Here is a 14,538-nt window from a genome sequence, read left to right as displayed (position 1 = left end):
CCTTGGCTGCTGTTGAAAATCAGTGACTTAAAGCTTGTCATTCACTGTTGGAAACTTGAAAAATTCTTTGAGGTACATGGAATATACTTTTTTGAAAAAAAAATTCAATTATAATTCTTTTATGCATACAGATAATGACTGCCTGGATGTCAGACTCATTATATACTTTAATAATCTTTAATGAGACAAGAGTTTGTGTTTATGATAAAAAAAAATTCTAAAAAAAAATTTTATATTACAGATAGTGACAGAAGTTGAGAAAGAATTTTCAAAGGAGGAGGGGTCACTTAATCAGAAGAATCGGAATAGGGTTTCTATAACTGGCAAAGAGGTTTCGGATCTACGAAGGGGGAAAGAAATAGCCCAGTTCTTGGAAAATACTATGGATGATTCCAGTGCTGAGGTTGGTATTTTTATGTTTTGTGTAAATGTTGAATTTTTATATTATTTTTAAAAGTGGCTAACCTTGATTTTCAGTAGTGCCAGAACTTTTGCAAGAGTTTATTTTATAATTGTTTAGTGCATAGTTATTGTCCTGCCCTGCCACTTTAATTTTGAAATATGTTAATCCTATCCACATACACATCAGCTGCATAGTAATAGCATAGAGTTTGTAAAGATACCATAACCATTAAGGTAAAGGCCCAACGTTTTGTCATGGTGATTGTTTTTATTAAAAATTAGATTAACTTAATAAGTGCCTAAGGATGGGACTTGCATGGTCACTATTGAGTAAATTTTCAGAGGTCAGGCACTGGCCTTGCAGAAGTTTTATTTTTGCAAATTCAGTAGTGTTGCGAAGCATAATCAGAAATGTCAACTTCTTGATTTATGGATTACTCTTTTTGCTCATTTGTTTGGGCAAAGCATATGTTATCCCTTGATGGTCATACTTTGCCAGTTTTAACAGAACGAAATAGTTGAAATTTCCTGATCTCTTTGCCATTTGGATTTAATGGGGATAATTAGAGTATTAAGCAGAGCAATTTTCTTCTTTGCAGACTTTAGCACATGTAACTGGTGAAAGATGGGGTTTGGGGTAATGTTTTAGATGGGTTAGTGAGAGTGCCAGCATTTGCTATAAATTATTTTATTATTATTCTTGTAATATATATTTTTAAGTATTTGAAAGTTACTGTTTTTAAAAGTTATTTACTATAAATAAATCCACTGAATTGTTTTCCTCACTTGGTGATTGAGGATTGTAGCAATATTTGCTTGTAAAATTAGTGTTATTAGTAAAATAATGTCAATAAGTGAAGTAGTGTTGGTTTACTTGTTAAGAGGCCTAATGTTGGTGAAGTAGGTGATACCATAGTTGTCAAAAAGTTTTTCACAAAAGGAATACAAATCTACTAAGTTCAAGAACTTTGCAAAAACTGGAGTTAGCATTTCAATAATGAATACAGTGGACCCTCTGTATTCGCGGACTCACGTAGTCACAGATTTCTCTTCAGAACATGTTTACCCATTATTCGCTGGAAATTTTCTTATTCGTGGTATTTTTCTATGGAAATATCCACAAATTCACTTGTTTTTTATCAATTTCATCATAAAATGGACTTTTTAATATAAAACTTTAAAAAAAAAGTATAAATATTTTTAGTGGGTTTTCTTGAGTTTTATCTAACAAAATAGGAGTCAGTTTTAAGTGTTTTTATGGGTGTTTCAACTATTTGCGGATTCTAGCTATTCATTGAGGAGGTTGTCTGGTATACATCCCCCGCAAATACAGGGGGGATACTGTATTTTTATGTAATCTTTTATTACTATTTTGTTTGGTGTGGTTAGCAAAGATTTAGGCATGGGCTTATGTTTGGGATAGGACTTCTGGCATTTAGTCTTTTTTGCTAGCCAGCATGGTTGGAGTGAGGATGATCATATTGGAGTAGTCTATGTCCCAACAAGCAGGTTAGCTTATACTTAGTTCACTCTAATTATGTTTGTACCATCCTTTTGGGGTAGGGTAGGTGGTGGACATGTGAGAGATGGTTCCTACTATACTCTGGTATGAGGGTTGAACCTGGATTAGTGCCATTTATGAGCAATCCCAAATTATCTTAATAAAAATGTAACTAGAAAAAGGGTGCTACTAAATAACTAAACTGAAATAATGACTCAAGGTAACCAATTTGAGACTACGGATTTCATTGAAAGTAATGTTTGTTTTATAACAGGGAATGTTAACTGCATCTCAGATAGAGCTGGCAAGATCTTGGCACCAAGAGCAGGCTGAGATGAAAAGGAACAAAATAAATGCTGAAGTCCATCGCAGACTTAACACAAAGGAAAAACTGTATGAAGCAGTCCCTGTGTTAAAGGTATTTAATATTTTATTATTGCTTTTAAGTAGATGGTAATGTTGGACTTGTAACTCCCAATAAATGATCTTATTTGAGATGAATCTTACCTACTGTTAAATTTAGTTATATCTCCCTGCTGATTAGGCATTCAAACAAAAAAATTGAATGGCTGCCCGGATGACTTTCTAGTTTACCTGTTCTCCACCAGGTGTGTTTCGAATGTTTTAGCTCTTGTGGGAATTATTCTTGCCGCCATTGCGGCTATGCTATTGTTGGTATTCTGTGAAGTTTGGCTGTTTTACACCTGGTTACAGTATTGTAATTTCATTTTCCTAGGATATCTTCCACCGGAAGCAAATCCAATAACATCAGGCTATGTAGGAATGTTTTTGGTGTAACCAGGATGGTGAATTGGAAGTTGATCAACTTTCCTTTGTACTGACAAGGGTACAGTGTGATCTTGGAACTACTAGATGTGAAGAATGTAGGAAATTATTTTGAGAAATTTATGCCTGAATATGTCAGATACAGGCGGCCCTCGGTTAGCGGCAGGGGTTCCGTTCCTGGCCACCGACGCCAAGCGATTTTCGACGCTGAGCGATTTTAAAGCCTACGGCCGCCGCACACTTTCTTTCGAAACTCTAGACCAGTCAAAGGGGCCGTGAATCCCACAACAGCGCAATAAGTAAAATTATATTTATGCAGTATAGTACTATAGAATTTACTGTACAGTACATGTGGGTGTCTAGAGTATGTAAATATATAATAAAGTTTATACAGTGTACAGGTAGCTGTAGTGTTCAGGTTACGATCATTAGTCTTACGATAGTTCGATTTTATGAAGAGATCAAATTACAATGGCCTAACTATCCATCTTCTAGTTACATAAGTTCAATAACAGCAAAAGAGAATGATGGAAGTATGGTTTTTAACGTTATACTCGTTGCGTGAACGTGTACAACCATGAACAAAACCGAACGAGGGGGGGGGGAAAACGACTTTTTTTTTTCTAAGTACAACCGAACTGGATACATCTGTTTGGCTTGTATTTCGATCATCGTACTACAGTGCAACATTACCGTATTTGTTATAATGGCATTATGTATAGAATAGAACTGAGATATCTTAATGTAATAACTTTATTCGCTATACATCAGAGATCATATAGATTAAAGATCAATCGGGAAATATACCGTTAAATTTAAACCTAATTATGACTGAAGCTGAGAAAACTGTTCAAGCTGCAATGACTATTATTCGTACATCGGCAACAAGGATAAAAACTGCGTAAACGCTGCCATCACACACAACCATAGATAAAATTGGGATAAAATCATTTTAATCAAAAAACTACTGTGCTTGAAAGAACACATTTTACTGTTGGTTTCACGCCGATATAAGATAAATAACATAAAGTTCGTATTACGATAATATAAGGGATTACGTATTGCGAACGGAATCACGTAATTTTTTACACAATAAACATGCCGCCAACGTAATCTGTTAACGAAAAAAAATAGTAGTTCACATTCACAACGAGACATATTCAATAAATATTTCCACCTAAAACATGCTGTATAAGGAAAAATAACTTTGTCTCATATAAGTCAAGCATCTAGATATTCGTTTATGCTAACTAGAAGCAAGAGCATTCGCTCAGAATTGCGTTATGGTGAAACGACTCGTATTCATCAGCTGATTTCAAACCACAACATTGGCCGCTCCGCGGAATACGGGCTTAAGTTTGCCGTAGTATTTTAAAATACAATAATATGAGAATACATACAATATTATTGGATACAGTGAAATAATGTATAACTTTTTAAAGGATTTATGGAAAAGATGCATAATTAATAAAATAACACAATGCATTTTTCGGAACTGGCGGACAAGAACGAACATGAAAAACCATCCCCTGACAACGTAGCGTAGTTACAAAGGCTGCCTTAATTTGTATCTTATTTCTGTACAAAACTGAAAATACCTAACGCAATATATTTTCATCACTTTTAAACATAAAAGCATAAACATTGAAAAATCGACACATCGATCGCTAAATTTGCACTTTTTTTTTTTTTTTTTTTTTTTAACGATATTTTTGGAAGAGCGGCAGACGGCGGCAAAAAAAGTACAAATTAGCGATCGATTTGTCGATTTTATAAATGTTTATGCTTTTATGTTTAAAATATGTATGAAAATGTATTACGAATAGGGTATTTTTATTTCTGTGCAGAAATATGATAAAAAGGCAGCTTTTGAAACTCCCCTTCAAGTTATCGACTACGATGTGTTTTTCAAGTTCGTTCTTGTATGCCGCGGCGGCATACAAGAACGAACTTGAAAAACACATCGTAGTCGATAACTTGAAGGGGAGTTTCAAAAGCTGCCTTTTTATCATATTTCTGCACAGAAATAAAAATACCCTATTCGTAATACATTTTCATACACATTTTAAAACATAAAAGCATAAACATTGATACAATCGACACTCGATCGCTAATTTGCACTTTTTAAAATCGATATTTTCGAAAGAGCGGCAGGCGGACGGCTTACAAGGGGAAAGAACATGAAAAAACATCGTATTTAGTATAGTGAAGGGCAGTTTCAAAAGCTGCCTTTGTATCATATTTCTGTACAGAAATAAAAATGCCTTTCACATAATACATTTTCACACACATTTTAAACAAAAGCATGAACAATTATGAATCGACACATCCATAGCTAAATTTGCACTTACGTAACTCGATATTTTCGGCATAGAACAGCGTCAGAGGCATATATTTACCCTAATACCTACGTAATAATCTCTCCATAAAATTTTGTTAATATAATTGCATAACCTTTATGGTCTGAACGGCATTTCTACATATGTATGAACTCGTTAGACAACGGCGCTAGCGCGCTGTTAACTGAAATTTGTGCCGTAAAGATACCTTTAAAATGCCTTATTTTTTTAATGAATATTTTTGACGACCGCCGGGTAAAACAAAACCGATTCGCCGTTGAGTTGATTGCGCCGTTAACCGCGGGCCGGGCCGCCTGATATAGGTTAAAGACTGGAAACTAATAAATTGCAAAAGCAATTTGTTAGATCAGGACTTACACCTGTCAGGCTATCCCTACTCAGACTAGGCATATTAGTAGGCTACTAATGACTTCCTTTGTAGCTCCGCCTTCTGCCCACCCCCCATTTGGTTCAGGCAAAAGCGTAACAAAAAGTTAGAACATTAACCAGTTCTAATACAATTTGAACTGAGTTTGTGACGGGAAAGTTCCGAATCCTTCCATAATGTGCGCTCATTTTTGTGTTCCTTGTTAGAAGTAAGCTGTTGCCCTCGTCTGTACGTAGCCTGAGCCTAGGACTGCCCTGCGACAGTTGGAAACGTCCGCTGCCAGGGAACCGGGTCGGTTCTCGGGACGAGGTTATTCTGTGCCCTCCAATACCTACTTTGCCTTTGCATGGTCTTGAATCTCGTTTAAAAGCGTTTGCCAAAGGACCGCTAAAGTGATCACTAGGACCGTTAAAGAGTTCACATAAGGACCATTTCGGTAAGCGTTAATGCTGGTCCGTAGGCGCATTCGGTTGTCATCAACACCTAGTTTGATGTATTAGGATGCATAGGCTTAATAATATATGATATAGGTATATAGACATTTTCTGGGCTCAACCTGTGCCGCTCTGTGAAATGCTCCTTTTAGCATCATTTTAAGGTATAAAACTGCTATATATACCATGCTCCTTATAGCATTTCTTAGGTATAAAACTGCTATATATACCAGAGAAAAAAGTTGCATGGAATGCTAGGAATATACCCAGCTCGCTCACCCATATAGTTTGTCGGTTATAGTAACTGGGGCGTGTTTAAAACCACTGTCAGAGGTCTCTTACCAATTAGTTCTCTCCTCTCTCAACATCCCCCATTACTACGAGGTGCCGTTCTACATCCAGCTACTGCCCGCTACTACTACTACTACCCACGCGATTCCAAACATTCCTTTTCATAGCATCATAAGACGTGCACGCGTTCTTGTGTTCTGTTTGGAATTGTGCTCTTTTTGAAGATGTCTGATCTGCTTGAAGCTTCTACTGCTAAGTTGAGTATTGCAATTATCAATTCTTGATCTGGAGGTAGCGATATTCTTTATTTTAAGTAATTATTTTAATCATTTAAGCCTCGGGAAGTTTGGATGATGCCGCTCCCCGACCAGGCATTTTTGATGTCCGCTACCTCCCAGAACTTCTTGTTTACATGGCGACTGGCAATTAGTTCCTCATACTAATTGCTGTCAGATTTTAGCTCTAGACATCTTGCACTCTGATTGTTAATTCACAAGTTATTATACGGTGTTTATACATGCAATGTGTAGTATAATTAGGTTATTTTGGCTTACGCTAGGCTACCCGACTGGGCCGCACACAGCTTCGGAAGGTAGCCTACATCAGGGAGTTCCCTTTGGTTATACATATGAATACTGATTTAAGTTTGTTAGGACAAATGTTATTATATTGATAAGTATAAACATCTTATCCCTCCATAAGGGATAAGTTATGTTCATCCGAGGGTTACGTATAGATGGATCTTTTTCTGGGCTCAGCTCGTGTCGCTGGCGGCGAATAATCCTTTAATCTATTATTTCTAGGGTAAATGTACTAACACATACCAGAGAATAAATAAAATAAAGAAAAAGGTCAGTATAACTGACTCGCTCACCCTCCAGGAGGGTGTCGGTATGAACACTAGGCGAGTGAGACCACTACCACGAGCCAAATGCCAATAGAAATCTCCCACTACAAAAACCCTCCATGAGGGGAGCCGACCCACAGAGTGAGCAGCTCGTACTACTACTACTCATCCCATGCTGCCGACTGCTGCGCCTCTGGTGGCCATCCTTTTCAGTTAGCGCACACAAGTCACACGTGATAATTTTTCTCTCTGTGTTTTTGTGCCCTTTTCGTTGGATTTATCGATAATGGAGCGTGCAGCTATCGCAGCAGCTAAGTTAAGTACTCAGTATTTATGGTTAGTTGGTTTTTTCCGGCCCTGAGACAGTATTTGCCGTTTTTTAGGTATAAATACGATCTCTGGGTCGGAAGCATGGCAGCATGGTTCTGCCTCGTGGTGGGTTCGTTCTTGGTCTCCCATACCTAGAACATCCCCTTATCTATGTACGCTCTATCTTAATTATCCGCTTTACTTAGGGTACTGTCTACTCAGGTTTGTCATGCATGCATGTCTTTTACCTTATGTAGGCTTCTTCTATCCAGACCCTAGTCCCGGCTCTTAGTATCGGCCTCTGACTAGCTTTGAGTGGTAGACTTGCCTTCGGGTTAGTCGTACACTCCTGGATTTTTTTCTCCTGCTATATTGCTTTCTTTCTTTCATTTTTATTTATTTATACTATGTATTTTGTTATAGTTAGGTTAGTTAGGCGTCTGGCTTAGCCTAGGTCCTGGCTCATTGAGCCTATACTACCGCTCATCAGTTCGGTTGCTTCCCTATAGCATCTCTCTGATCAGTTGGTTTTGGCCCAGTGGGCCTATATGCTACCGCTTTTCAGTTCAGTTGCTTCCCGATAGCATCTCTCTGATCAGTTGGTTTGTCCTAGGCTTAGTTGTCTTATTTTGGTCTTACCGCCTCGTGGTCACTACGTGATCACGAGACAGCCAGACGCCTGCCCAGTCACCCTTCCCCCCCCCTCCCGCTCTTCCATAGAGTCGGGGCGAGGGTGGGTCGGTCCTGCCCATGCTCGCTCCACATACCCGAGCCTGCCTCCCTCTCTCCCCCCAGGCGGAGGGGCTAGGGAGTCGGGACAGACCCAGACTGGTCTCGACCTCTCCGGCTTCTCGGTCCGGCCGGGTGGTACGTAGTGGGGGGTACTGGCCTTTCCCCCCCTCCGTTGCTACCTTGTCGCTCCGTGCTAGCTCGAGCCTGTATGTCTTCTCGCCCTTTCCCACCTTACTAGGGCTCCTTTCCTGACCGGAGTCCTGGTATCCAGTGAAAGATGTTTATGTCCACCCAGTAGAGTGGACCGGAACATACAGTGGTCCCTGCCTAACTTACCGTATTGCTGAGTTACTACACTCCGCTACGCACTGGACTTGGTCCGGTTCGTTTGTGTTTTAGGTTTAAGTGTTATTAGATTAACTATAAGTTTATCTTAAGTACCTTAAACCATCCCCCCCTCCCTTACATGTCTTACCGGATCTCTCCGGGATTATAGCCTATTCAGGCAATGCAGGGAGGGGTTATGCCCAAATTTTTCCGAGCTCCGGCATGCAACGGAGTTCTTCTGTCCTTTAGTCTGTAAAGTGATATTCTTTAAGATACTCATGTGTCTTCCCACTTACAGGCCACCAACTGTGAGCATCCGGGATGCGCCGCCAAACTTCAGGACCCATGTGGACACGAAGTTTGGCCGTCCCATGCTCCAATGCGCGACTCCGCACGGGGACATCCAGGTCTGGTACCATGAGACGTGTACCATATGTTACGATCTGGTGAGCCAGCTTTTGGACGGGGTAAGTATTCCATCTCCAGTAGCTGCTCCGCTTCTATTTTAGTGCTTAAGTTTTCATCATTCACTTTAACTTAAGGCATCTAGTTTAAGTTATACTTTGTTTTAGTTTTAGTTTTAAGTGATTCTTAAATCTAATCTACGCCCTCTTCTTCCAGGCGCCGCAGTGAGGGATACCGCACTGGCCTACCCTGCGGGCCTGGGTCGGCGGTTTGGGAAGAACGCCGCCAAGGGTATGCCCTACATCCTAGAGAAACGGTTGGCGGTATTAATTAATCTTCCCCGGAGGCAAGGCGACAGGATACGTCGACCCCAGTAGAGGCGGCCCCGACTATCGCCTTCATCCAACAACAGCTGGCTGCCTCATTAACTGACCAAGACCAGGATATCTCCACGGACGTCGCTACTCTAGATATTAATGGTAGAACCTATGGTAGGTGTAGACGACCTGTTGGTCGAGGTAGGTAAGGTGGACACCCAAGGGTCACCCTTGGGCGTAACTGTTTCTTCTACTCCTGCAAATCCTCCATCCTTCCAAAGCTTTACGGGTGATGAATTGTATACTCCTCCTGACGCTTCGGTTAGACCTAAGGTCAAGGGTCAAGCAGTGAAATCCTTGACTAAGACGTCGTCGTCGTCTAAGAAGACACCTCGGCTTCATCCTCCTCGCGTAAGTCTCCGGCTGGGAATCCCGAGCAGAACAGGTCTAAAGCTTCTAAGCTCCGGCTCTAAGTCCTCGAGGAGTAAATCCTCCAGGGAGATCTCGCACTCGGCAGGGTCACCAGTTCCGCTACCCTTGGTTCCGATTCAGAGCCACCCCTCCACCTCCGCAGCAGCTCCGGCTTTGGACTCCAATGCTGGCCTGTTGCAACAGGTGGGCGACCTGGTTGGGTCCCTAAAGAGTAGCATGGAACAAATGATCTCTCGATTGTCGGATAGGATTACTTCCCAAGACTCCATTATAGCCGGGCTGAGAGAAGCTCCTCTAGCCTCTCCTCCACTTTCCAATACAAGTGGAACTCAGCTTCCTCCGTATGACTCGCTACCTCCGTTCTCTATGAACAACCCATGGAGAGTAGCGTCATACGCCCCCTTCCAGGACGGTCTCATCTCCATACCGGAATTTGGAACTCGAAGGATTGAGGACTTCGAGTTCTACCCGGAAGACCTCCAGCCTCCGTTCATAGGCTACGCAAGGCTCACACCTTCAGCCATGGTTCGGGATGATAGGGTACCAAAAGGAGACAGTCCTCTATTCACGAGACCAGGCTCAGAGAGAATGGCTCAGTGTTTTAGAGGACATGGATTGTTCTAATGCCAAGATACAACCTTTTAAGAGTCCCTTTACCATTTTCACAATGGATGAGAGTACCCCGCTCCCGTTCCTGACCAAGATCGCGAGGTCTACCATCCCAGCGGCCCAGAAGGGGGAACCCATACCTCAATTGAAGAAGCAGATCCCACATCTCCGTTATCTCCCCTCAGCCGGAGAATTGTGGGAAGACTTGCCGAACACCTTCTCAGATGGCAAACTCAAACCGGCACTGTGCTATGGAGCAGTTTGGTGAAAAGCTACCCAGGCTCCCGATAGCCTTATTCAGGCTGAATTTGACGCGAAATCGCGACTAGCCAGATCAATTAACTCTATGGCTATGACCGAGGTAGCAACCATAGCCTATGGATCAGAACCGCTTTTTAAGCTCATGACCAAATCCCTGACTCAAACGGTACAGTCAGGATATGTTTGAGTTTGCCACTGCTAGAACGAATTGTAGGAAGCATGTCCTACAAGAGGCAACCATTCGGCATGAGCCGAATAGGTTACTCTCGTCTAACATCTGGGGAGCAGATCTCTTCCCAGAAGCCATGGTAAAGGAAGTCCAGTCAGAGGCTACGAGGCTGAACCAGAGCCTTAAGGACCGTTGGGGCCTTACGGCTAAGAGGAGGCAAGACCTAACAGCTAAAGGTAAGGGGCAGAGGAAACCCAGGCGTTTTCCAACTTACCAGAAAAAGCAGCCACGCTTCCTCAGCAAGTTCCAGCTTTTTTTTTTTGGTGCCCTTAGTGCAGGCAGCCCAACCTTCACTTCTAAAGCTCAATCACAGCCAATTTATGTGATATCCCTCAGCCTCAGTCCTCCAAACCTCTTATGCCATCTCTCCAGCTTACAATCAAGCCTTCGAGAGTCAAGCTTCACAGAAGTATGACCGCTCGGGTAAGGGAGGCAGAGGTAAGCGTTCCTTTCGTGGGAGAGGATCGGGAGGCCCCTTTAATAGGGGAAAGCACTTCAGAGGAGGCCGAGGCGGTTACCAGAACCAATGAAGAACTTCAGGTAGGAGGGAGGCTGTTTCACTTTTCGCCACACGGTGGAACTTCAGCGAATGGGCTCAGAGCATAGTGTCAAAAGGTCTGGGTTGGAGCTGGTTGACGAACCCACCTCCACCAGACCTTTCCGTCAACTTCCTTCCAAAGAATTGACAGAGTACGCGGAGGACCTCCTTCAGAAAGGAGCTATAGCGAGAGTCAAGAGATTAAAATTTCAAGGTCGCTTGTTCAGCGTGCCAAAGAAAGGTCTCACAAAAAAGAAGGGTTAATCTTAGACTTGTCCCGCTTAAACTTAGCCATCCGCTGCGACAAGTTCAAGATGCTCACGATCTTGCAGGTTGGACCTTACTTCCCGTGGGGCCGTCACCACCTCTATCGATCTTACAAGACGCCTACTATCATATCCTATTGCAAGACACTTTCGTCCGATCTGGGTTCAAGATAGGAGACCAGACATTCTCCTTCAAGTAGTTCCTTCGGACTCAACGTGGCACCCAGGGTGTTCACGAAGCTGGCGGAAGTGGTAGTGCAACAACTCAGGTCACAAGGGATTAGGTAGTAGCGTATCTCGACGATTGGTTGATCTGGGCTTCAACAGTCGAGGAATGCAACAGAGCTACACTGAAAGTGATTCAGTTCCTGGAATATCTAGGCTTCAAGATAAACAGGACCAAATCAAGACTCACTCCAGAGTCAAATTTTCAGTGGCTGGGCATTCAATGGAATCTATCCTTCCCACACTCTGGTCGATTCCATCAACCAAAAGGAAAGAAATAGCGAAGTCAGTCAAGCAATTTCTAAGTCACAAACTGGCGTCAAGGAGAGCTCAGGAAAGGATCCTGGGTTCTCTCCAGTTTGCATCAGTGACGAACGTCTTAATGAAAGCCAAACTGAAAGACCTAACCAGAATCTGGCGCTCACGAGCAAATGTCAGGTCCAGGGACAAACTATCCTCAGTGCCTCTGATTCTAAAGAATCGACTTCGGCCGTGGGCGAAAGTCAAGAATTTGTCAGTGTCAGTACCCCTTCAGTTCCCTCCACCAGGGATCACCATCCACACAGACGCATCCTTAAGCGGTTGGGGAGGGTATTCCCAGGTCAAAAAGGTTCAAGGGACTTGGTCACCTCAGTTCCGTCAGTTCATATAACGTATTGGAGGCAATGGCAGTGTTCTTGACTCTAAAAAGGTTGCGCCCACCAAAGTACTCCCACATAAAGCTAGTCCTGGACAGTGCAGTGGTAGTACATTGTATAAACAGAGGAGCTCAAGTCACGTCATCTAAATCATGTCATGGTAGCCATCTTCTCCTGGCAGACAAGTTCAGTTGGCATCTTTCCTCCACTCACATAGCTGGAGTGAGAAACGTCATAGCAGACGCTCTATCCCGATCAGTGCCCCTAGAGTCGGAATGGTCACTGGACAACAGTTCGTCCAATGGATCCTTCAAGAGTTCCAGGGCTACAGGTGGATCTCTTCGCATCTCAAGCGAACCACAAACTACCGTGTTATGTAGCCCCCAAACCTGGACCCTCTGGCCTATGCCACGGACGCCCTGGCTCTAGACTGGAACAACTGGAAGAAGATTTATGTTTCTTCCCTCCAGTGAATCTTCTCATGAAAGTATTAAACAAACTCAGGACATTCAAGGGTCAAGTGGCTCTAGTAGCCCCAGACTGGCCGAAGAGCAACTGGTATCCCATAATTCTGGAACTGGGCCTTCGTCCTCTTCGGATCCCCAATCCCAGGCTCTCCCAGTCAGTACAAACGAAGACTGTGTTTCGCTTCCTCAGGGATTCTCAAAACCCTAACTTTATGGATTTCATGAAGTTTGCGGCAAAAAGAGAGCGAATATTGACCCTCAGAATATTCTCTTCTTGGAATCCGATAAAAGGGATTCAACTTTGAGACAGTATGATGCTGCTGTCAAAAAGTTAGCAATCTTCCTGAGAGAATCAATATTAGAATCATGACAGTTAATTCAGCTATATCCTTTTTCAGATCCTTATTTATTTTGAAAAAGGTTTAGCAGCTAGCACGATTACGACAAACAAGTCAGCCTTGAAAAAGATATTTCAATTTGGATTCAACATAGACTTGACGGATTCCTACTTCTCGTCTATTCCTAAGCATGTGCTAGACTTAGACCTCTGTAAGGCCTACGTCAGTTTTCATGGTTCTTAAAACGATGTTCTAAACAAAAAACTGGCTTCAGAAACCGATAATGACACATGCTCGTTTATAATGCTCTTAAGAAAAACCCTATTTTTATTAAGCTTAGCTTCAGGAGCAAGAATTTCAGAACTGTCGGCTTTATCCAGAGATCCGGATCATATTCCAATTCCTTCCACAGGGGAAGTCCTACTTTCTCCGGAACGTAGCTTTTTAGTCAAGAATGAAGATCCTTTGATGAGGTGGGAACCTTGGAAGGTACTACCCCTTCCACAAGATGTATCTCTTTGCCCAGTTTCAACCTTACGAGCCTTTCTGTCCAGGACCTCCTCATCCTCATCGGGTCCCCTCTCAAGAGGGAAAAAGGTGGAACTTTATCCATTAAAGGCATCAGGCAACAAATCCTGTACTTTATTAAGCAAGCCAATCCTGACTCTTTCCCGAAAGCACATGATGTCAGGGCAGTAGCCACTCAATTAATTATTTCCAACATATGAACTTCGATGAGTTGAAAAAGTATACCGATGGAAATCGCCGACAGTGTTCAAACGTCATACCTTAAGTCCTTGGAAGCTCTGAAATTTCCAGCAGTAGCAGCGGGTAACATAGTTTCCCCTGACTCTAGCTAATCTGTAGTAGAAGATTCAGTCCTCCTTTCTACCTGCCTCACCCAACAGTTCGTCTATTCCTGCCTTGTTCATTGCATTCACCTTGTGTCTTAGCTGCTTTTATGATGGTGTAGTGGGTGCCCCTTATTGTTTTGCTAGGGACACTCACAGATGATTATAAACATTGATCTCATGGATGTTACCCCCTTATTTTTTATGCTAGGGGATACATCTTATTATAATGGTTAGGGTTTTGTATATTAGTCATATACATTCCTTTATATATTATCATTGTTGATTAATTTGTTTATCTGATTATATTAATTGCTATTATATTTTTTGATACATGCCTTTCACAGATATCATTTTGATACATGTAAGCCATTTTACCTGTATATATGTAAATTACCTTATGTTAAGAAACATGATTAGAATTAAGCGTAATTTAAGCATATTTCTAATTTTATATCACTGTGTATATGTATCTTTTTAGCAATTATATTCTTTATATTTATTTTATCTTTTATTGAGACCTATTCTGATTTATTTTATTACTTTTGTTTACAATCTTGTGCTATTTCTCTGGTACGATTTCGCGCAGCGACACGAGCTGAGCCC

The 14,538-nt window shown here is 42.0% G+C and overlaps 2 protein-coding genes across 2 annotated transcripts in view; one reads left to right on the top strand and one right to left on the bottom strand.

Annotated features, from left to right (window-relative positions):
- The window catches only part of LOC135212621 (breast cancer type 2 susceptibility protein-like), a 256,947-nt gene that overhangs the window by 43,475 nt on the left and 198,934 nt on the right, over window positions 1-14,538 (bottom strand). The window lies entirely within an intron of this gene.
- LOC135212395 (breast cancer type 2 susceptibility protein homolog) overlaps window positions 1-14,538 on the top strand; it is a 100,249-nt gene that overhangs the window by 8,849 nt on the left and 76,862 nt on the right. The window contains exons 3-4 of the mRNA XM_064245765.1: window positions 242-403; window positions 2,178-2,321. Coding sequence (XP_064101835.1) covers window positions 242-403; window positions 2,178-2,321 — 306 coding nt within the window. The remainder of the gene's footprint in view (window positions 1-241; window positions 404-2,177; window positions 2,322-14,538) is intronic.

The sequence above is a fragment of the Macrobrachium nipponense genome, chromosome 41, assembly GCF_015104395.2.
Source record: "Macrobrachium nipponense isolate FS-2020 chromosome 41, ASM1510439v2, whole genome shotgun sequence".
Taxonomy (NCBI): domain Eukaryota; kingdom Metazoa; phylum Arthropoda; class Malacostraca; order Decapoda; family Palaemonidae; genus Macrobrachium; species Macrobrachium nipponense.
This window is presented reverse-complemented; position numbering and strand designations above follow the sequence as displayed.